Source organism: Pollicipes pollicipes, unplaced genomic scaffold (assembly GCF_011947565.3).
Source record: "Pollicipes pollicipes isolate AB1234 unplaced genomic scaffold, Ppol_2.1 Scaffold_7261;HRSCAF=8764_pilon_pilon_pilon, whole genome shotgun sequence".
In the NCBI taxonomy this organism is placed as follows: domain Eukaryota; kingdom Metazoa; phylum Arthropoda; class Thecostraca; order Pollicipedomorpha; family Pollicipedidae; genus Pollicipes; species Pollicipes pollicipes.
This window is the reverse complement of record NW_023597054.1, coordinates 57,038,962-57,063,097: the sequence shown is the minus strand read 5'-3', so window position 1 is coordinate 57,063,097 and position 24,136 is coordinate 57,038,962. Positions and strand designations below refer to the sequence as shown.

Here is a 24,136-nt window from a genome sequence, read left to right as displayed (position 1 = left end):
GGCATGACGTCATGAGATCACCTACGGCCGATGACATCAGGCGCGGGTGACATCCAAGCGCTCTGGGTACGGCGCTGGGGTCGGGCAGCAGCTGACGCCGGGGCACCGCGACCCGTCGCAGCTCGCTGGCCGTTCGGTTCCTGCCAAGCCACAGGATGTGAACCGCGAAGCACACAGTGACGCATCGCCCAGGAGGGCTGCGGAGCCTCACATCCGTCCGACGAAATAGCGGTGACTGCTGAGGACGCTACACGCCCTGGTGTGCCAAGCTCCGCACAGGGCTAAAAACGGACGTTCCATGGGTCGGGCTCTGGACGGAATCTGATAGGATTCGTGGAATGGTTCTTCAGGTTCCTGTGCCGATCAGTAATGAGCTGAATTGACATTGCAAGACGCCCGACTTTGATTGACGTCCGGCCGGTGCCGGGCGGTGTTGCGTCACCGCTGACGGCCGCGGCGCCGCCGTGTCGCCCGGCGCCGCACGGCCGCCCCTTCCGCGCTGTGTTGGCGTTGGCTGCTGTCATGTTTGGCGGCGGCCCGGCGAGCCCACCCAGCAGCGGTCAGGAGACCGCTCTCGCGGAGAGTCGGAGCCGACCCCCGCCTGCCGCCGGAGCCCGCCGCCGGCCGGCCGGCCCCAGCCTGCCGGCGCCGGGCGGCCGCCGGCGTCGGTTACCGTCGGCCCCCGCGGCCCAGCTGTGTCCGAGCGGCGCTGCGCTGACGTGGGAGCCGGCAGCCGCCCCTGAGTCAGCACTCAGCTGGGCGTGGGAGCGCTGCTGTCCGAGCTGTCGCTGGGTTAACCCTCAGCTGGGTGTGGGAGCGCTGCTGCCCGAGCCATCCCTGGGTTAGCCCCCAACGAGGTGCGGGAGCGCTGCTGTTTGAGTTGCCACCACACACAGCTGGACTGATCTAGCGAAAGATCTCTGGCGCCAGATGGTGTTGTTCGCGGGCCACGGCACCAACAGCTGGTGAATCACTGCTCAGTGGGCACAGAGCCTATGTCGTGTTTGGCCTCTAGCCGTACTGCCAAACGGCAGCTCGTTGAGTCCAGTTCCGGGCTCTGTTCAAAACAGACACTGTTTTGAACAAAACACTGCTATTAGTCACTGCAACCCGTATTAGTTGATAAGGCATGCCGAGAGTTCGCAAATTATAGCCCTCACTCCAATGCCACGATAGCACCGCGGCACTTCCCGAACTGCTTGGGCTAATACATACGGATTAAGCCACCCTTCATGCATCTTTGTGTAATTTCTTGCTTGCGTAATGAATTTGGTGCGTTTTGATTGAAATACATTATTGCTGGTAAATGCCGACGGCACTGATTAAAAAACCGCTTCATTCGTGATAAGTAAATCGGGTAAAGCGCCAATTCTTCACTCGATGATCAGCGTCTCACAACGTGGGAATCGGTTACCAAGCTGGACCGCGGCTGGTTACTGTATACAAGGAACGCTTTATCGCTGCCGTGATGCTACACGTGTTGTAAACAAACGTGCTCGTAGTGCGACGCAGTCTTTAAGTCGCATTCAGATAGGAAATCACCATGAGGCGTGCCAATAACATTGACATGTATATGATTGCCTCAGAGCCTCCGCCCGGCGAACGGCCCGCTTCGGTTCGTGGAGTGGCTTTACGATGGCCGGCATATGATGAGCGAACCAGCGCGGCGTAGTTGCTGACCTAATCCGTGAGGCGCAAACGGGGCGGCTTACACCCGTGTAAATCGGGCTTCTTGCACTGAGCTTGCGTTTGGGGCATTGCACCCATAACCTCTTTCGATGGAAACAGCCACTTTGGCCTGTTCGCAAAACTCCCTGGTTTGTTTGGGATGAAATGTAAGGGCGTATCATTTATCACAGCGATTGGCACTGTTTGGTGCCTCGGAGATGTTCAGTTACATACGGGTGTCGAACGTGTAATGTACGAGCTCGCCCACAATGTGTGTCCTACAGTAACCCCCCTTCCATTGCTGTGGTCAATACGTCCCATTTTGTCTTTTCTTTGGTCTCGTGGCTAAGCTGTTTCGGCTAGAGCGGCACAATTCGCTGAGCTTCCCTGATCATTCAGCTGACATACTGTGGCGTCATGAGTTTGGAGCCCTTATGTTGACCAAAACCGCAGTAAGTATGCCAGTAGGTACAAGTATAACGACGCCATCAAGTAGACATTGGGCTTATTGTCAAAACGTCACGCTTCAAACTGTGCTCATGCGTGCACGGTTAGAAGGTGGTTAGTAGAGTCGCTGTGAGGAGCTGTCATTTGCCTGTTTAGCCAACTGCAATGGACCCGAGTTTTAACAGCTCCATTTATTGCACTGCTAAACGAATGAGCTACCAGCAGTCTTTGCAGTCTAAGCCTGATACAACACAACTGTGGGTTTGTTCACCATTGTTCAAGCCGTATCTTAGATAATTACCAACATCACAGATGATAAAAATAGATATGCAATTTAGATGCTGTCGGTAACCCACTCAATGACTCGTTTAGTACGCGCTTCCGTCATAATTCTTTTTCTCTCGGAAATTTTGCGTTTGTGTGCCTTTTGTGTAGTGGACAAACGCAATTAGGCCATTTTAAGTAAGCATTGTTGCAGAATGTGCTTCTTATAACAACAGCTATGCTGCTGCAAACGCTGTTCACCTACATAGCCATGTGGCTCATGATTTATATCTTACTTGACTGAACCTTAGGTGGCGTGCTCTACCAAAGTGGATCGAGTTAGTTCCTAATCGAGAATGGTGGACCCCTGTCGAGACTGGGTTCTCCGTGCGTCGGTAAGGTCCGACAGATCAGGCGCGTCCGCTTATTTTCGGCATATGAGGTCCGGCCCTAACCCGTCTACGCCTCAGACCACGGCTCATCGGGCCAGCCCGACGCGTGGCGAGCACAGATCGTGACCTTTGACCCCCGAGAGCGTACGGGTGGGCGAATCGAGCTCAGCAGGACGACACGTGACTCACGGCTCTCCGAGGCGCAGTGTCCGGACCCAGTTGGCGCGCGGCCGGCACCGTTCTGTCGCCGCTGCCCGCAACAGCTTCGCAGTAAAGGGGCACTTCTGGGTGCGTGATGTCGTCGTGGTGGGTGTCAACGTTGCCAACGGCGCACTCGATCCGATAGAGAAGCTACCATGCGGAAAATGGAAAAAAGAGTCTCCGCTCCTCCAGGGGTAGGATAGGAGAGAGACAGAAGGGTTAACCTTGGTGCGTTTATGAAATTAAGAGAAAATCGAAGCACGATGGCGATGAATAACCCTAACAGAATCAAATCAAGTCAAATCAAACCCCAATTAAAATCCGATCAAAACCCAAACCCAATCAAAAGATGAAGTAAAAAGCATCACATAGATGTTGTAGCTTAATCGAAAGGAATTGTCCACAGAACTTGTTCACTGTTTATTCCTTGAATTAGGTGGAAGGTTTGCATTCGCTGGAAGCTGCGCAATAAGCCACTGAACTAAGACTTAAGTAACCAAAATAGTTGCACTTTAATTGCTCTGCGGCCACTCTTCATCCCACGTGCACGGTATACTACAACATCCGGCACTAAAACGACGTATGCGTGAGGTGCATCAGGTGGTATCACAGGAGTAATTTTTTTCTGTCATCGCCTGATCCCGATAGAAACTCCCTCTAGCTTAATATCCGGGCGTCGGATAGAAAAGTGAACGGCCATCGACAGCCACCACTACAATATTATTCAGGACTTTCAGTTGTCATTTGTCATTTGAATGACAGCAACACAGTTCAAGCAAATCACTTTAAATGTCACCGGAAGGTTCTGACGACTTCCGGATCCTGCGCTCCCAATCGCCGCACAGTTTGGCAACCAGCACTTAACGAAAGCGCGCGTTTTGCGCCTCAGAATGATACTATATGCTTGAGGAGGCTGAGAATAAGGCCAGGCCAGGTCAAAGTCAGGGAGAGAGTCCCTACCACTATTTTTGACCATCAGTCGAATCGCAGAGGGCAAGAAGCTCACACCACCAGTTGGGCTTAAAATGACTCACAATAAACTCAATAAGTAGAGTGTGTAGAGTGTGTGTGCATGTGCTGGACCTCTGGTTGCAAGGCTCGGTTGAGGGACAGCCCTGGAGGCTCCACTCAGGCTAGGCTTGGTGTTTAGCTGCTGCTGCTCTCAAGGCATATTACTTTGCACCTTCTTGAATCTCCCCCATGAATGTACGTTTTCGAGATAATTGGAGATACGGGGGCATTTTACGTCGATTCATTCCAAAGGGATCTACATGACGCTCATAATGTCAGACAAATTGCGGAAGAAGAGGGAGGGAGAGCCTTTACAGTACTTGGAAGTTTCTAGCCATGGCTCTTCACTAATTTCACATGAAAAATTCGGAGGTCTGTGGGTGGGGGGGGGGGGGGGGGCATCATCTGGATCAGAACTCATGCTCTTTGCTTCACCCTGACTAGCCATGTCATCCTTTCCCACACCCAACGCCTGTGTCACGATCTGTTTGCATCCTACTTCCTGTCCTGTCAATGCTCCATTAACGGTACCATTCATAAATCCAGCAGTCCTTCCCAAGTTTCCAACCTTCTGCCCACTGTCGTTGTTCCTGATTGCCCAAGCGTGCAGAGAATGCTGGTAAATTGTTCAGTGCAGCTGCGTGGAGTATAACACATGCATAAGACATTGTGCTAAAGGCCTTATTTCTCGCCGAATAACTGAGAGAAAAAAAGAGAGTAAGATAATTTAACATTTCAGCTGCATGTCTTTGCCAAACGATTGTAAACAATCAATTCAGAGCAGAATTTACTGCTCACAATCCTTTTTATGAAGGCCTGTAGCCCAAACCTCTATGCATACCCCTTTCCTTTCCTCTGGTCATTCGACGAGAATGAATCTATCAGTACTGTCCGTCCGTCCGTGTGGCTGTGTGTGGATGTGCAATGTCTGTCCCGGTGGCCTGGTTGATTAGAGCGTCTGTCTTCCGCCCCACCCACCCATGGCAGGGTGGGCTCGAGTCGCTTTAGGGCGCTCGCTATCTGCCCTTGACAGGTATGGCCTGCGGCAGGTGGCAGCGGTCGCGCTAAGGGTTAGTTGATGTCAGAGGGCAGGACGGACCATGCCGAGCATTGCGGCACGTTAAGCTTTCGCCACTAAATACTGCCGTTGCCTGGAATTGCGCGATCGGGTGGTGGGGGTCAGGGCTCACACAACAAGCACTACTTAGCGTGGACCCTGATCCCAGAAATTCCTCCATTCAAAGGGTTCGGATCAAATTTAAAGAAAAAAGGTCATGGCTTAGGAATGGCGTCAGCATTAATTCCTGCATGGCCGACAACCACCTTTTCCCCGTCGTCATCCCAGCATGGCTTCTGCTTGCACTCTTCCATATGGTAGGACCACGACTACGCACTTGAAGACCGCAAATGTTAGCGCATGTTAAGCTTAACTGATCGTTTCTGTCTTCCATTCGAAGCAACGATGCGTCCCCGGACTCCATTCGGTTCCAAGAAGACATAGTGGTTGAGAGTCCCACGGTGGAAAACCTTGGCGTGCTCTTCGAAGATAAATATTGTGAGACTATCTGCCATCGTTAAAAGCCCGACAGTGACGTCATCGTCTGGCTCACGGGCCGTATCAGATCCCCATTGGCTCTCCTAGCTGTTCCATAGCGCCTTAATCTCGCACACATTTTCGTTTCTGCTTACCAGTTTTGGCAAATACTTCGAAATCAGCGTGCAACGTCTCCACAGTACTTGTAAAACCTAATGGCTAGGGCTCGAAAAAAGTGATAGAAAGATATCAATATGTTCGTTTACTAGCCTATATCGGCCTGAAAACGCCCCAAACGCAGCTATAGGGATACAAACATCGTGTTGAATGCAATGTAAAAATAAATTGTGTCCGAGGACACCAAATGCCATGTCACTGCCTGTGTACCACTCTCTTTGAAGCCTGAGCATTTGGTGACTTTTAAAGCGTAAGGCGTCATGCTGCTCATGTCCGCCCTTCGCCTTATCATTGCAGATTCACGTTCCTCAAACACCACAGTCATTGTCGCAAATGTCAGCAGCAAGCCTACTTCCGATGCTAGTCAACTCGCTGACGTGCCGACAGTTTGCGCTGACATGCCCGTCCAGCTGACTAACCACTATTTATTTGTTTTCAGTGTTTGCCGCGTGTTGGCGCGCTGCCAAGCGTGTCGTTGACGCCAGGCAGCCGCCTCCCTATAGACATGTGTCTGTTGATCACTATGATCTCATTCACTCGATTGAGACGGTCCGAAAACAAGCGCTGGCTTCGGCCGGCACCGGTCCGGGCGAGGGCACATCCGCCCATAGTCATCATGCCCTGTGATTGAGTCACCGGTGACGACCAGCACTCTGTAGTGCTGCCCTCTCCCGGATTAGTGGCACCAGCGCGCCGGCCGCCAACAATAACAAACCTTGGTATACTACCCAAGATAGGGCCGGCGGCCGGCCGGTGGCACACACCACACCGCAATGCGCCCGCGGCGGCTGACCGGGTCACACGTGTCTGCGTCTCCACCCAGGTGTGATTGGTGAGGCCCTCCACCCGTCCCGTACTGGTGAGCGCCCGCGGCGGCTGACCGGGTCGCACGTGTGTGCGTCTCCACCCAGGTGTGATTAGTGAGGGCCACCCCCTGTCCCACACTGGCGAGCAGGGGTGATTGGCGAGCCCCACCCCCGTCCCGCACTGGTGAGCAGTAGTGACTGGCGAGGCCCATCCAGTCCCGAGCCAGTGTGCAGTGGTGGTTGGCGAGGCCCACCCCCGTCCCACACTGGTGAGCAGGGGTGATTGGCGTCCGTCCCGCACTGGTGAGGAGTAGTGACTGGCGAGGCCCATCCAGTCCCGAGCCAGTGTGCAGTGGTGATTGGCGAGGCCTACCCCCGTCCCACACTGGTAAGCAGTGGTGATTGATGAGGCCCACCCCTGTGCCGCACTGGTGAGCAGTGTTGATTGGCGAGGCTCACCCCCGTCCCGAGCTGGTGTGCAGTGGTGATGGTCTATAAGTCGCGTCAGCCACAGGCAGCGCCTCAGGTATCGGAAGGGCGTGGGCGTGTGTGACGATGACTGGAGCCGTCACCTCCCGTCGCCCGGCGGAGAGCGTCCTCGAGTCACTCCAGCGCTATGACTGTTCGTTACGCGAGCTGTTCTCCCGCCCCGCAGATCTCTCGGATCGCGGCGGACCGCCTGACCTCGCTCGCCACCGCTGCACGCGCGGCACGACACCACTGTTGCCACCTGTGCCTGCCGCTCGACCATGGAGCTGCGCCTGACGCTGCTGCTCTGCTTGCTGCACCTGGGCTCGACCGCCGACCTCTCTGGTGAGCCCTGCAGCCGGGTGACGTCACAGGCTGTGTCGTAGCTCTGGCAGCGTGCGTGACCTACTGACCTGGGGCCACGCAGAACCGTGTCAAACCGTCTGGCCAGCTGACTCTGACTAACCGGCGACAGAGGTCAGAACCGGAGGCGTAACGAAATACACAGCATATATATATATATATATATATATATATATATATATATATACAACATAATGCCACCAGTCGCTGTTAAGGCAAACGCTTTAAAAGGAGGCCCCAAGAGGCGTCCAATCTGTTTCCGAGCGTTATGACGCGGACGGGGAAGTGAATTCGCGTAAGGTGACAACATTTGTCGTAGCGGGTGTAACCACGTCTCTGAGACTGTGCAGAAAATTCAGGATGGGGGCGCTGCTGAAATCTATTGCTAGAATCTGGACAGTAAAGCGTGACATGAAAATGGCCTTTTAAGTGATAAAACGTGAAGATGAGTACAGGTGACACCATCCCATTATTGAAACATTCATCAAACATGAGCCGGGGGAACATGTCCCCTAGGCTCCCCTAGTGGCTTCACTGATAGCTATCCATTGTCAAAGTTTACCGCGCCGAATGAACACAGACATGAACATTATCACCATGCTGTGAGCTTCGGTGAAATCCATGTCCGGTGTATTCCGCCTCGGTGCGATCTCGAAATGCACTGGAGCCATTTTTACGGCCGCGGTGTAAAGTGGAAACTTTCAGTCAGAACTACAATTCCAGTTTTACCACCCTGTCGAAAAGCGCTGATGGCGCCCTCATACGAACAAAAATTGTGGCAAATTGTTCCTTGCCCTCTCTGCTTCATCTGAATAAAACACTGCAATAGCATGTGCTGTTTTGCTTTCCGATGTCACAACTAAGTTAGGTCAAGTTTATCATATATATATATATATATATATATATATATATATATATATATATATATAAGCAATGCACACCCCAACGCTGGGATTTGCCCACGCTGCAGTTGGGTACGAGACGGTATATAACGCTCATAAGCGATTTGGCGCGGTCCACGGCGTGGGCGCCGCACACGCCGCAAGGTCGGGTTTGAGGTCCATAGAACTATCATTGATTGAATATGTAAGTGAGCCAACCCAATCAGTGGTCATGTCTCTGAAAAGGAACGCATTCGCTGTGTAGCTCTAGCGACAACGAATTTACGGCCCTGAGTGCAGGCAGATGCTCATCAACGCCTAATATAAGCATCGCAGCAGGGATTAGTGACAACAGCAAATAAACAGACGGCAAGAATTGACAACGACAAATACCTAAAGCGAAGTCTGGTCATAACAGTTTTCTTGAAGCTACAGGAGGGCGTCACAAAGTTCTCACTGCGGCGGACATTCTGAACGTGTCAATGGAAAGCTGGGCATTCGCTGAAGTCGGCTCAGTAAGCAGTGGTGACGTTCATCGGCTGGGTAAGCCCACGTCTAGCCAAACACAGTGGCGTAGGGGTGGGGCTGTGGATAGGGTAGGCCTGCTCCTGTCATTAAATTTTGCATGCATTGATATGCATAGCATTTAATGCGTGCAGTTTAAAAACGAGACTGACTCATAGACACAAGTAGATTGAAAACACGTGGCGCTGGTATGCACTATGTAAACAATTTCGCGTGCCTACGGCCTGCAAAAACGTCTTTGCAGTACAATTTTTCAGTTGTTTTCTCCCATCCTGAAATTTGGCCTGCGTCTGTACACATATCGAAATGAGAACGTTTGGCTGCATAGCTTGGGAATGGAGGTGGTGTGGATCGAGTGATAGGTAGAACGCTCAGGAAAAGCCAGGTATATGCTTAAAGAAATGCTACACGATGTCATTGCTTGCTCTCCTTCTGGTCATAATAAGTGCCGTTTGCATGGTTTTTCGATCTATGAACACAGAAAGATTATGCATGGGTGTAGTCTTTTGATGCCTTTTCCACGATTTTATGAGAGCTATTTTCTTTCGTTTCAAGCACAAATGGTACGTTGTAAAGAAACGGTGCGATGTTACCTTTCACACACTGGACACGGCAACAGGATGAACTAGAACATTTATTGTGCAAGGCGTTAAAATGCAGCTAGAAAAGCTTGATACCATGGTTCCCCTTCTAATATATATATGCGGCTGTGGCAGCATCCAAGAACAGTGAACGATGTGAGTCCACGAGCGAAAAACTCACAGATGCTGCTGCGCTGCTTACAAAGTGCACATACCGCCACCCCTTCCCCATTCCTTTCAGTACGCGGGACCACCCTGACTCGAGTTTTTGACATGTACATTCGGCTACATAGCTTTTCAACTGGGTGGGATGCCACGTGAGAACTTTGCTACAAATAAATACTGACTGAAGTCACCCAAATGGCAATGTTAGCGATCGTCTTCCTAATAATTTACATTTGATTCACCTTGTCTCTCGTTGAACCCACCTCCGCGTTATTGATGCGTTTAACATAAAAAACGGTCGGTGGTGGCCCACCAGATATGAAATGAGCAAAGAACAGCGCTTTCCTCACCAACATAAACGTGGATCCAACGGTGTCACCCTCCTTGCATATCCTCTGCATACCTCTGCGAGTCAGTAGAAATCTAAAGTTGTTGACGGTCGCGTAAACGGTTATTTATGATACAGTTGCTTTCACGAAGGTCGTTACTTAAACATCAGCTCTACGTCTCAGTATTAAATCCACCAATGCATGTCTGTTAAAAGGTCGCCATTTGTCCTGATGCGCCTCCCACATTTGGCGCCTGCCGTGGATCATGTGATGAACCAGCATTTTGTCAAGGTATTTCAGGTAGATAGTTGAATGCTGCTAAGCTTTAGCGCTCTCAAGATGGAACGTTGACCATAAGAGATTAAAAACCGGAAGTGTCCAGTCTACTCTGCTAATATGGTTCGAACACAACTGAAAATAGCGTTGAGTGTTTCGGACAAGCCGTCAAAAGTATGCAGGGATGTAACAGGGTGTACGTTTGCACAGCCTTAACGTGGTGTCAAAAAGAATGTCGTTACAGATGTTGCCACGTGCCAGCGGTGGTCTTGTAACAGCTGACCGGTGGAACGTACATACGGACATTTTGTTTTTAGAAGGATAGGGAATGTGCGATGGTGACATTCTAAGATTGAAAATTCATGTCTGTATTGAAAAGATGAAAACGGGGCAATAGCAAATATGATCAAAACGTGGTTTTCAGTGTTTACATATCAAAGAAGATGGTGCCTTGTTTCTTTCCAGGAAACCTGAATGGAACCCAAGAATTTGGCTTAGACGGATACCAGCATTCTTATCGGGGTGGTAAAAAGAATAGGTAGCGGGAAAATATGATGGAAAATAGGGATGTGATGTGCTCAGTAGAATAAAAAATATATATCTTAAATGCTTCCGGTCATGTCAGGATGACAAGTACTGTGATGGCCTGCAAGGTAGCAGTTGAATCCTAAGCAGCTGAATCCCATCCACCCTGGTTTGTTTGGCCGCTGGGTCGCTGGGCATGCACCGCTTTAAGCTGAGGCCACTGCAGCGTACCTCAGAACGTGCGAGCCTGAGATAACACCAGCGAAGGACGCGGCTGGGCTGATCGAAGCTGCAGGCCTCACGGCGAGCGCGGCGTCGGCCGACGGCTGTTCTGACGCGCTGCGCTGTTGTTGCTATCAGGGTGCACTGATCATGCTGCAGTCTTGGCCTTGGTGAGAGAGAATTCAACACGAGGTCGCGTTCCCGAGTCACCATCCGCGTTGTATATCTGAACCTTGCTGTTCCAGTTTTTTCCTTTGCTTCGGCCTAAAATTTGCACAGACGAAAACCGTCTTTATCCTGCTGGGAGCAAGGCAGCACTATATGCAAACGTCTGTAGTAAGAGCACCCGATAAGTAATCTCCAACTATAAACCTTGCGAAGTGTCAAACTGCGTGCACGATGACGAATTCACTCGCAGCACCCTGTCAGCCCGGGTAAAAATCAGTGTATCTGAGCATTGACTGCGTTGCCGCGTTTACGGCTCTTCTCGGCTACAGCAATGGCAGCCACCGCATACTGTGGCTGGTGACATCTTTATCCCGTGATACTGGAGCTTCACTCGTGAGACTAGTGGCAATGCTGCTCCTAGTATGCGCGTGGTGACAATGGGCCTGGCTGATAATGAGCACGTCTGGCATTCTTGAAACAAAGTAGACCAACGTTGCGCAACTTATCTAATGCATATTGTTCCTTTCAAACTTCCGTGGTGTATTCATTGCGGTTCTTTACTGCTTTATTCACTGCATGCAGGCTATCTGTCAAGAAGGTTGCTCGCCACGTGTCTCCAAATCGAAAGTTTGAGGAAATGAGACGAGACGGCAACGTAAGCGTGTAATGAAAGCCAGAACACCTGGCGACTTTCCCGAACTGTATGCTGGTTTGGGCACTTAGCTTTGTAATGGGCTGGGCTATGGAAAAAAAACTTTGGCTTACTTTTGTTCCAAGGGTGTTGCGTCTTGACTCCAAAAACGTGCATCTGCTCGCCAGCTTCAAGACAAGTATCGAGTCGACCTGACTGACCTGACCTGACCTGATTGTCGAGTCGACCTGACGGATACCACCAGTCGATCTGAAATCTTTGTCGCATTTGGGAATGCGACAAAGAGTTCAAATCGAATGGGAATGTCTGGTGCCAAACTGAAAAGGTGGTTCTTTGCATACAGCACTTATGGTGGTTCTAGCAACTGCGCAGGCAAATGGTGTGTGCCCTGCATTTGCCCGCCGTCTCCGCCTTATTCCACGAGGCGTCTCACGCGACCCGCCCGTCAAGCCGAGGCTGCCATCCAGCCCTGCAAAAGCGCACGTCCCGTAACTTGATGCTCGCAGCAACCTTTCTAAACACGGAGTGCATGACTGTTTATTTTTGATGCGTCAATGCCGGGCAAAGTGGTGGAAACTTTTGATGCCTCACAGATCAGGCCAAATATGTTGCGAATAAGCGATTCATATGTTCATAGCATTCAGATCTTGATCCTGCGATCCAAAGGTCACTTTGTTGACTCTGCGCCTATCTGAGAAAACAACATCTACCAGTCACTTTGCATCATACATGTGGGATTGTTTCGACAAGCACCCGTCAAAGCACGATATGCACGGCTGAAAACGGAAAACCCGTTGATTCACGAAAGCCTTGCTGGAATTAGCTTTCAGATGGCTGCGCGAGATCTCTGTAGCCGAAGGAGTGGCAAATGAATGGTAGCCCGAGGGAGTGGTAACTTAAGTTTGTGGAAGCTGTCACGAGGTCGCTTGTGCTGTTCTTGTCAATATGAATGAGTTATGTGTGGTCTAAATTCTGGAAAAAACACACCTAATTTTGGCACAGTTATTTCTGTGCACGCTACGAAGAGTCCAGCACCGTCATCTAGCCGTGTGGCGACGCGGCCTTTCATCTCCCAACGCCTTATCTTCGCCGAACCTTTTTGTGTACAAGTTATTTGACGTTATATGACCTCACGTGCATCGCTAAATTGATACCAAACAGGCTCTATGGCGCATTTTCTCCAAATAAACCTTTAATAGCACAATAAACTTGAAATTGCGAACCATTTAGTCACACACATGTCAAGTAAGTTAAGACCGATTGCGACCTCCGGTGACCTTATTGATCCCAAATACAAGCCAAGGTGTATTTTGAATTCTTCTCAACGCAGTATTCTAATGCTTGTATTTGTTGATCATGACCCCATAGTTATCATAAAGTGTCAACAGAATAGAAAAAATCGTCATAGCACTGCATTTCATCAAGATGATCCAAGCGTTTTGAATACGTAAACGACTGAACTGGCTCCGCGCCTCCCACACCGTCCGTACTGTGATAGACAGTAGCTGCAGCTGCACAAGATAATCTTTTACAAACGATAATAAATTACAAGGACATGAGGACGATGTACGAAAGTTGGTTACGGAGGCAAAGTCCCTTCTCCGCCCCCCCCCCCCCCATGGGCGATTTGCCGCGCATAAAGGTGAACTGGGTTTGGGTCGGGTGGGGTGGACTGCACCCACGGAATTTCGATTTAAGCAGCCTTCATGCAACAAACAGGCGCGACTTACTCATATTTTGTCCGTCAACATGGTGTAAATATGGTACGGAAGTGCTGCGTGGGATCATTTGGTGACGTCACAATATGGCATGTGACGTCACATGCCATATTCAAGTCAATATGACGCACATGCACTGTATGTGTACTGAAAGTGGATACTAACTTTTTCTCGCAGCAAGCAACGGAGCAACGGCATTGCTCCTGACAGCACATTTTCTCTGTTTAGTAAATGTGCTCCTCAATACGTCATTGTTTGAGTACGTCATAGTATCTTTCACAACATCGATTGAGGGCCAATCGACGGCCGTTATAACTGGAAATCGTGCTCAAGAACGCCAGATATGAACTCATTACATTTTTTTCAGTTATCAGATAACTATTGGCCCTAATCGTCGCATGGCCAATGACATGGTAGACGTAGTCTCTCCGAAAAAGTATGCACATCTTCGCGAGCGTATAAGTCAGAAACTGGAAGGGTTTTTGTATTAAGTCAAGCAGAGCTCTGAAATACATTGAATGATCATCAAGATGGCTATTTGAGTTTAACACGTTTTACAAATGAGGAACACCTCCTTTAAGTTGTCTGCAACATCCCTCGATTCACTCACTGGCCTTCAAAAATAACACCAAAGTGGAATAACTGATGCCAGTTCTTATGTCTGTGTGCTTGTGTTTGCGGTAAATGTAAAAATGCTGTTTTTAGCTGGCGCATTATATCGACAGACTATTTCACACTCACACCCCCCCCCCCACCCCCCCCCCCCCCCCCCCACGTCCGCTCGGCCCTGACATTGGCTGTGTGGGAACGTGGGAAACTTGCCCTATTACAACTTGTTGGACTGTATGAAGATCCGCTTGACATAGTGAAGGCATATAGAGGAAGGGGTAGTCATCAGCAGCTGATAATTCCGTGGCCCAATCGCTCAAACGTTAGGGTGAAGAGTGTTCATGAAGCACCGTCCTCTGTTCAGCGTACACTGACGAAAACCAACGGCAAACAATTAGTTGTGAATGTTTTCCAATAGTCATGTCTTGCCTTTTGCTTGCAAACATCTCGCGGGCTATGCGAGCTGTTTGTGGCTTGCGACTGACCTGTTGTGACCACCAGGGGACGGTGACTGACCTGTTGTGACCACCAGGGGGTGGTGACTGACCTGTTGTGACCACCAGGGGGTGGTGACTGACCTGTTGTGACCACCAGAGGCGGCAACTGACCTGTTGTGACCGCCAGGGGGCGGGCGGTGACTGACCTGTTGTGACCACCAGGGGGCGGTGACTGACCTGTTGTGACCACCAGGGGCGGTGACTGGCCTGTTGTGACCACCAGGGACGGTGACTGACCTGTTGTGACCACCAGGAGACGGTGACTGACCTGTTGTGACCGCCGGGGCGGTGACTGACCTGTTGTGACCACTAGGGGCAGTAACTGACCTGTTGTGACCGCCAGGGGGCGGTGACTGACCTGACTGACTGACCGGGCTGTGTGGGAACGTGGGAAACTTGCACTGTTGAGGCTTGTTGGATTGCATGAGGACCCGCTTGACATAGCGAAGGCATACAGAGGGAGGGATAGTCATCAGCAGCTGATAATTCTGTGGCCCTATCGCTTGAACGTTAGGGTGAAGAGTGTTCATGAAGCGCCGCCCTCCTTTCAACGTACGCTGACGAAAACCAACGGCAAACAATTAGTTGTGAATGCTTTCCAATAGTCATGTCTTGCCTTTTGCTTGCAAACATCTCGCGGGCTATGAGAGCCGTTTGTGGCTTGCGACTGGCCTGTTGTGACCACCAGGGGACGGTGACTGACCTGTTGTGACCACCAGGGGCGGTGACTGACCTGTTGTGGCCACCAGGGGCGGTGACTGACCTGTTGTGACCACCAGGGGACGGTGACTGACCTGTTGTGACCACCAGGGGCGGTGACTGACCTGTTATGGCCACCAGGGGACGGTGACTGACCTGTTGTGGCTACCAGGGGCGGTGACTGACCTGTTGTGACCGACAGGGGGCGGTGACTGACCTGTTGTGACCGCCAGGGGGCGGTGACCTGCACAATGTGCAGTCTGACCAGCCGCGGCCTGGCAGGGCCGACGCCATGTGCCAGTTTAATGAGAAGGAGCTGCACACGACGGTACGCTCCGCCGCCGTGGCAGCGCTCCAGGGAGTCTGCAATCCAGGTAAGAGCCGCGCTCCACGCTAGGCACGCCGCAGCGGTACTGGTACTGTACGCTCTGTAAGTGTTGTGCTGTAGTTATGTGCGCCCCGTAATATATTCAAGTCCCACACCAGCTGCCGCGACATTCTCGTTTTCTCTCTCACCCCTGTTGGGCACAATCGTGTACTCTTTTAGATGCCTCGCCGCGTCGGAGATTTACTGCGACTAGTGTTGGGCAGAGACCGACTCCAGCCAGCCCGTCTCCAGTCCAGCACGAGTTTTCGTGGAACTTTGATATTAATACCCTGGTTTACCTACGATGTATCGCAAGATCCGGGCCGTGTTTAAATCGCTGGCCGCTGACTTATCACCTTCTCATGAACGCCTGACTGTTCCACTGTCCAACCGTCCATTGTTTTCTAGTTATCCTTATACACCAAAATGATCCCTTCGAACGAAGTGAACTTAAAACCTGGCATCTGTATTTTGCCTGTACTCAAAATTAAAACAAACATAAATGACAAAAATGCCATATCCACTTGACATTGAGATAAAACGCGATTTAAAGTCGGCCTTCTCGTTCACACAGAAGAAGCAAGCTTTGAATTGCTTTGTCATTTCAATTACTTAAACTAATAGTTTGCAGAGTTGTTTTTTCTAATCAAACTCCTTGCCAAGCGTAGCTTGTTGTGAAGGCCCTGACCCCAAAACCCGAGCGGACTATGTCACTTCAACGAGTCGTGTTTGCTGAAAGGTCGCAATACGTCCGCACACAGCGCCGTAGCACGGCCATCCCCGTTTCCGCCAGGCTCTGTAAAGGTCAGCTGCCAATAGGCTGGTAGTGACGAGTTACAGCACCGCTCGGGACGTAGTCTCACACACCTGACGCACCAACATCAATGTCAGCGTGCTCCTCCATGTGTGCTGCAGAGACGACTGACGGTGCATTGGTAGTTGTGGTCAAATGCAGCAAATCAGGGCAAAATTGGTGTAAGTTGGGGTAGCGCAATACCCATACACCATTAATTTAATTTAATATAAGTTACAGGTCGCTGGAACGGAATAACATATAAAAGGCTACGCTAGGCAGCTAAAGCTAAACGTTGAATTCTCAAGCTTTGCAGATATATAGGTCTAGCTTTGCCTAGCGATGGTGGTCTTTTAAGAATTATTTTTGCTTGTTTTGGTAGTGAGCATCACTGTGTTTTAAAAGACATCGATCTATGTGAAGCCCTACAATGTTGCAAAGAATGTGTATAAAAGGCACAGCTTTGCACGGTCCATATAAAACGTATATTTATATTGTCAAATATGACGTCCTGAAGTGACGTATAACATCCAATAACAAGAGCCGGCTACGTATTATTCAAAAAGGTGGCTTTATCTGAGGATGCATCTTTATTTCCACTTTGCCCATGATGCATGGATCACTGCATTCCTAAATGCATGCATTCATCGATACATCTACGAATGCATGTTGCCGCTCACCAAAATGAGCGCTCACCAAATTGTCATTGCTAGCCATGATCTTGCACTTAGAATACACACTCAAGCTGCAAGTAATACAATGATCGGTACGCAACAGAGCCCATGAATCTGTTAAAAAGAGGGACATAGCGCCTGATGGCGAAATGTGCTTTGTGAAGAAGCCTGGCGGTCAAACACGAATATTCTGTTTCATTCGGAAATACGGTGGAAACATAGCTCAATCCAATCTCAGTGAGGAGCAAAAAATGCAGCGTGCTTACACACTCTCATGCCGTCCAGTTCGCCTAGCTCCTTTGCAATAACTCACGCTGGCCGATTCTGCAGTGGAGATGGAGGCCCGTCTGATGGCCATCGAGCAGCGGCTGGGCGACCGGCTGGAGCAGATGAAGGAGACGCTCACGCGTCTGCTGCTGGACCACGTCGTCTACGACTACGACGAGGAGGAAGATTCGTCCGCCACCGAGCGGCACCGCTACTCCGGCGGCGGCGACTCCAGCGGCGACTCCGACCAGGCCCAGCTGACGCACTACGCCGGCTTCCGGGCGGGAGGCCGTGGAGTGGCCGCCACCGGCCAGCGCACCTCCTACAAGAGGTACGGCGCCCGGTCGTCATCGCAGGCCGCCGGCGTGCGCTCGGCCTCGTCCCAGAGCGGTCGCTCGCGCTCCTCCTCCCAGACCAGGAGTGCGGCAACCTCGGCCGCTGAACGGCAGACGTCCGACGGTGGCGCCGCCTATAACGGCCAGCGGCAGACCCTGAAGCGGGAGGGCGGCGGCGGCACGTACCGGTACGGCCAGGCTCGGCGCTACGGTGGAGCCGACTCCAAACGCTACGGCGGTGGCGGATCAGCGGCGCAGGGCGACAGCTTTCAATACGAGGCGTACAACGCGTCCGAGTCGGCGCCCAGCTCTGGCACCCGCCAGATCAGCTCCGCGTCGGCGGCGTCTCACAGCGGCCGCGGCAATGTGGTGCGCTACCAGACGTCCTACACGCCGACTGGGGTCAGTGGTGCGCTGGACCAGCGGTGTTCTCGCTGGTCCAGGGCTGCTCTTGATAACCACATCCGTCGTGGTCTCTGTAAGGGCTCATACGGTGTGCAAATGAATTAAAACGTTTGCAGAAAGGTATAGAAGCGCAAAATTGGCATCCGAGTCTCTAACTGAAGGTTAATCATTGTTCATGGGCCGATAAGAACGCACCAGAACATACGGAGGTTAGGCACATGTATGTCTGAGATAACGGGAACTACAAGCAAGCTGGCTCGGATAACGTGGAATGCCTCCAACCTGTCACTATCCTGGGTTTCAGCCTATCGACGCTTACGCTGCATTCAACGCCCAAGACAGGCGTGCGTCCAGGTCGAACGTGGGCAGACTGCGTGGTCGGCGTCAGCATGCCAAGCGCAGGGGTCAGCGAGTGACCGACACTGTCAGTCACGTCTCCGGCTCGGAGAGCGCGCTGCGCTCGCGTTTCTGGGAAATCAACACCTACAACGATACAGTCTACGAACTCAACGGGAAGCGAATGTATTCCTACTATTGGGAAGTAAAGGTGAGAGCACGGGTCATCACAGGCCTTGTGTGCGCGCAATAAACTGAAGTCTAGTGTTTCAGGTGAGTAATTCTGAAAATATTCCAATGGATCTCGCATGTCTGTCGACGATATATCACTTGCATTGTGATTCATCATTCATCTGCCGTCCCTCCACATTCTCGCTTTATCGTACATCCTCGCGCGTCCCGTTCATCCAACGCAAGCTACATACACCAGCCATGAATGGGCCAAGTGCCTCCTGGTAAGGAATCCATTTGAGCGCCGGGCGCATATCCCGTATCGAGGCCACTGGGCGGGATAAGTCTCGTTGAATGGACTCCCAGAAACATGCAGTTTTGCCCAGTCATCCACTCTCCCTTATCCTATAGCTCTGGAATGTTTAAAACTACCGGACAGGGCTCCAAACCAAACAAATGAAAAGCAAAAACTCCTGCCACTGCTCAAGCTGTAAGATCCTGGATCATGACACACCGCGCCGCCCGCATGGATTCGCTGCCTGAGCCGAGCTTCTGGCAGGGCGTGACCCGGGGCGGTGACGACTCTCAGTCCCGCGGCAGAGCGGCCGCAGCGTCCCTCTCTGTCCCAAGTGCTTATCTGCTACACGGCCTGGGAGAGGGGGGGGGGGGGGCGGCGCACGACATCTCCAGTCCGCTACACCTCATCAGTTTGCGGCACACCCTAAAAGAGTTGGGCCCACTGAGAGCTATTTCGTTTTGAGTTTTTTTTTAATGGGCGGCTTTCTCCAATGAAAATATTTTTATACCGCAGCAAGCGCCTAACACTGAAAATATTGCGGCTGCATTTCCTCCCGCGGTGCTATTGCCTGACCTGAAAATGGCTTTTGGACGTAACCACGGAGAACTGACGGCAAATAACCGATTGGTTCTCTTGGTGATACGTGCTCCAGCAGCGTAGCTACCCGTTTGATTTACTGTTGTAGCCGCTGCTCGTCACCAGTATCGACATGCGAACCCCAAGAGATATATTCATAGTTAATGAACCAAGCCCGCATTCATTAGACACAGTTATATACATTCTACTGTAGTGATTTGTCTCCCGTGGTCACATTTTTACTGAAGGTGCTGGTCCGTCATTTTAGAATTTCAGTTTTCTGTGTGAACCGAAAAGTTAGTTTTTAGTCCATAAATGGTCACGTACCCGAAATCAGCCTGTACGACGTGGTTTGTTTTAGTGCTTGACCTTCTATCCTACCTTACGGATTTAACTCAAACTTCCCTTAAGCTATCGCTCCCCCGCCTGTGTCATTCCTGCTCAAGTCATTATATTTTCCTGAACTGCGTCAAGTTATAAAATTGACCTAAAATGGAGCCGCCCAGCAAACTGTGTCCCAAAATGTTTGCTTCGTTTGTCAACCCATGTTCACCAACAACTATAAAAATATGATAAAAAATGATAGCGAACAATAACACCAATAGCTGCGCACTTCATCACTACTAATTCCGGGAATCTCAGAGATAGCCGTCTGTCAGCATAACATTCTATTCAGACTGGTGTTCTGTTTTTGTGCGCGGCAGACGCGTGCACGTAGCCGCCGGTCACGAACTCACATTGGCCACTCACATTTCTCTACACCATTCTTTTGTGCTGTTAAAATCTCTGTGAATGGTCTATAATGATTTGCTCACACGGGCGTTTTTTACACGTGTCTAAAACACCTCAAAATCAGGTGACCGCAAGAGAAGAAGCGTGGCATATGGTGCGTGCCCGTGGGCACTCAAATTGTGGGATCGATGATGGCATGCTCGTTGTAGTGCCAGTCATTTTTCAGGTCCAAATTTTGGCATAATTGTGCTTAAATATGTAATTACACAAGAAAGCTTCAATCTACTGATGGTTTACAAACATGACAAAACTAACGTGCGTACCAGGCACTCGAATATAAAACTAACAGGCGTGCTATGCACTCGAATATAAAACTGACATGCGTGCTAGGCACTCGAACATAAAACTAACATGCGCGCTAGGCACTCGAACATGGAATCAAAATTTGTGGGGTCATTTTCTTGAAAATAATACCCAACGTGACCATGCGGGAAACAAAAAAGAAACTATGTCATGTGTGCAGCGGCGATAACAATTGAAAGCATGTTGCATTTAGAAAAAAATATGATGAAGGCAGATGTTTGGTTTATGGCCTGCGGCTTTACACACGCGTTCAACGCGCGTCAAAAGTCCGTTTGAACACCTCATTGCTGGCCACTCACCACACGCTTTTAGTCCTAAGCTGACATTTAGCCTCGCCAGTGTGGTGGTGAATTTCATGTGCTCTTAATAATGCCAGTCGGTCCACTCGGGTTGCAGAGCTGTTCTGCCGCCCAGCCGAACCAGATGGCTTGGGACCACCATGAGCGCTCGGTTTCGTCAAAAAATCACGCCAGTCGTCAGATATACACCAGACCGAACTGTTCATACCTGAACACCCATGTGTCTGTTCCAGGGTATGCCGCTTGCGAACGGCCATGACGCAGCATGTCACCATTTTGCCGCAGGACTTCCCGACGATGATGGCGACCTGGGAGGACCGACACTCGCTGCGGAGTCCCAGCTTCTACATCTACCAGGGCGGCTACCGCATGTACATCAGGGTGTTCCCCAGCCGGCAAGGAGGCAACGTGTACCTCCACACCGGACTCACTCCAGGAAGGTGAGACGTGACGTCAAGCGCTCCGTGGAGGAATAGTTGTGAGGCGGCCCACAGATGTCACATGCGGTACGTCATACAGCCTGATCGCTGAGCTTGTCGCCACACATCGCGTTCCCCGGGAAGGGCTGCCATCCCGGCCGCGGTCTGCTGACTGCTGACCGACACCGCTCCGCCGCTTCGCCAGGTACGACGAGCAGCTGTCGTGGCCGTTCCGCCTGCGCCTGCGGCTGTCGCTGCTGGACCACTCGGCGCTGGCGCACGACATCCGCAGCCGCGTCTGGAACCCGCGCGAGCTCTGCAGCGGCTGGAACTGGCGCCGGCCCAAGGGCAAGGACAACTACGAGTGCGTGGGTCTCGGCTTCCCGCAGCAGCTGCTCTCCACGAGGCGCTTCGTGCTGGACGGCAGCGTGCTCCTCAAGCTGGACGTCTTCCTGGAGGAGTAGTCAGGCCGCGTGCGGCCAGCGCGCGTGCAGACGAGCGGCCAGTCGCGTGACAAAGAGGCGATACGAGCGTTTTGGGGGAGGCTCGCAGATTGGGAGCCGGTCTGGGATGCTGCGCATCATGGCTGGCTGGCGTAGCGAAAACCGGCCGCAGGAAAGTATGTGCCGTCTTGCATTTGGAAAACAATCCGTTGCCGTGAAATGCAGACGAACCAGATGAATGGTATTCATCCAACTGAACTTTCTGTTAAAATCTGAGAGATTGTGGTAGGATGGCACTGGGGTGCATGTGCTTTGGAGAATAACGGAAGCTACATTTGCGAGTAAGGGCTTAGAGAGAGCATGCTTTCTGCAAGATTATAATTACCGTGTCTGGTGAGTGTATCGATCAACGATATGAAGGATGTAGTGTAACTCCTATCGTAACAAAATATCGCTAATATTAGGTATAGATGCCGCAATGCCATTCTTAAAAAAAGCATCGAGTTTAGCATATGGTCGTCATTTACTTTCTGATTTGCGAGGTGATGTCCTCCGTAATTTATATTCATGCCCTATTGTCGTATGCATATTTGTGTAATAAGCGACTGTGCAGCACACATGCAATCACGCATTGTGCAACATCCTTTCACAATATAGCTCAGAGGTCTCTTGAGCCATCATTCATTTGAACTGTATGCATGTTCTAGTTTAGAGTTGTGTTGGCTTCTAATATATTTATGACACAAGTGTCTTCTCTTTGAGATGGGTACGTTACAAGTCGAAAATATAATCGAAGTTGATGACGAACGACAACTAAGTGGAATATGTGGTCAAATGTGGTATGCATGATTTGGCGTTCTTCTCCCTCTAAGAACTGGCATTCGTTAATATTTGTGGGACGCCTGATGTATACGATCAAGCATTGTCGGAAAATTATTGATAGAAAATCATCTCGAAATATCCGCATAGTAATATAGTAAAAACCTGTTCTTTTTCCGAGACACGCCTAGGCTTGTATCTGAGATACGGCAGGTCAACTGCTGTAAACCGTCAGAGATTTAGCCGGCCGATTGCATTATCCAAAGTCAGGTGCTCATGCACGGCAGTATCTCCGATCAAGTTCCGCTGAGTCGACAGCAAATGGTAACAAGATCAAGCTTACCGGCTTGTGTTTATTGACGGCTGTTCCGACCGCTTTTTCGTTTGTATTTTTCTCTGCTTTTTAGACTGAAAAGCTTAATTTGTTTTATCGCTGTTCACACTAAAGCCCATCTATTGCCATCAACTTCATAATTTCATGCCCCGTCAGACCATACCCTGGAATGTGCCTGAGAATCTTTAACCAGTTTAGTTCGTGTCAATACATAAAATTTCATTAAGGACTTCCGCAACTCCTCACAAAAGCGGCATCAAACTATCTTAAAGTTTTCGTTTGTGGCTTTCATGCATCATTATCGTCGGCATTTTTTCTTTTGCAAGCACTGTTCCTACCTGGTTTGCTCGCAGCTAGCATAGCCTTCTCATGTTCACCTACCAGCTTAAAAATGGTAACAATTTCCCGCTTGCCATCGATAGTCCCCTTAAGAAGCGGCTCGCAAAAAAAACTGGGTGTAATTACTGTTTGCTCCCTGAGACACCGCTTCAGTGTAGAGCATTTTGGCGAGTTTGAAACCATAAAAGAGCAGTTCTTTGATTACGCAGGCTGCGTAAAGTGCAGTGGGGCTGCTTGTGACCTCAGGCATCAGCATTTCACCCATGACCATTTTTTCACAGCAGACCTGATGGAGTGGTTACCTAGGTACGTATCTACGTACTGCGTCAGGACACAGTGGTGGTTTGTATCTGAATATTGTGCCCCGTGTCTAAGCCAGATGCTAGACGCATCATGCTTCTTATTTCCGGGAGAGAAAGTACCGTTAGGTCAGAGCAAGGGCCTGAGTCATACCAAATGCCTCTGATGTTTGGTGACAGTGCTGTGACGGCAGTGCGACACAGGCCCGCTGAACGCTGCCGCTCAGGTGCCGGGGGTATCTGACGTCAGTCAGGTCGGGTGAGGGGCGGAGCGAGGAGTTCTGCCTGTGCACTGGAGCTAAAGCTGTCTGTGCGCGCCCACACTCCTTCACAAGTGTAGCTTTGTATCAAAGCCTGAAGCTGGCTAACTCATGCAGTATATTTCCGGTATGAATAAACGAAATGTGTGCTTTGTGATGAGTGCTATTCCCATGACAGAGTTGGTGGAAATATCAATACATCACACCTAAGCATGCATCTATACTAATGACTGATTGTAATGAATTAACAGTCAAAACATGAACGCGAAAAACATTAAATTAAACCGTACAGTTTAAGTGAACTTTTTCCGGAAAATTCACTGGAGCGAAGCGGGTCTTGATTATCCCAGAAAGTGGCAGACTTCCCTAAGTACAGGGCGGGGGCACAGGACATAATTGGTGATGGTCGCATATGACTTACCTGTTTCC

General features: G+C 50.6%; 1 protein-coding gene across 5 annotated transcripts; it reads left to right on the top strand.

Annotated features, from left to right (window-relative positions):
- Positions 1 to 6,433: 6,433 nt before the first annotated feature.
- Positions 6,434 to 22,405, top strand: LOC119111747 (uncharacterized). Of its 5 annotated transcripts, none has more exons than XM_037235547.1 (7): positions 6,434 to 6,517; positions 7,156 to 7,313; positions 15,412 to 15,552; positions 17,343 to 18,016; positions 18,324 to 18,566; positions 21,080 to 21,234; positions 21,419 to 22,405. In XM_037235547.1, exons 2-7 carry the CDS (start codon positions 7,250 to 7,252, stop codon positions 21,675 to 21,677), a joined length of 1,536 nt encoding a protein of 511 aa, XP_037091442.1. In that variant the 5' UTR covers positions 6,434 to 6,517; positions 7,156 to 7,249; the 3' UTR covers positions 21,678 to 22,405. The 5 variants fall into 5 exon arrangements, with proteins under 5 accessions (XP_037091442.1, XP_037091443.1, XP_037091441.1 ...); XM_037235548.1 differs by having other exon boundaries at positions 6,450 to 6,526; XM_037235546.1 differs by having other exon boundaries at positions 6,450 to 6,553.
- The last annotated feature ends 1,731 nt before the right edge of the window (positions 22,406 to 24,136 follow it).

What these genes read in the sequence shown, in the direction of transcription:
- LOC119111747 (XM_037235547.1), top strand. Translation starts at nt 7,250, where the DNA reads ATGGAGCTGCGCCTGACGCTGCTGCTCTGCTTGCTGCACCTGGGCTCG. An exon ending in CCAGGGAGTCTGCAATCCAG is followed by an intron (nt 15,553 to 17,342) that starts GTAAGAGCCGCG and finishes CCGATTCTGCAG; the next exon opens with TGGAGATGGAGGCCCGTCTG. An exon ending in CCTACTATTGGGAAGTAAAG is followed by an intron (nt 18,567 to 21,079) that starts GTGAGAGCACGG and finishes ATTTTGCCGCAG; the next exon opens with GACTTCCCGACGATGATGGC.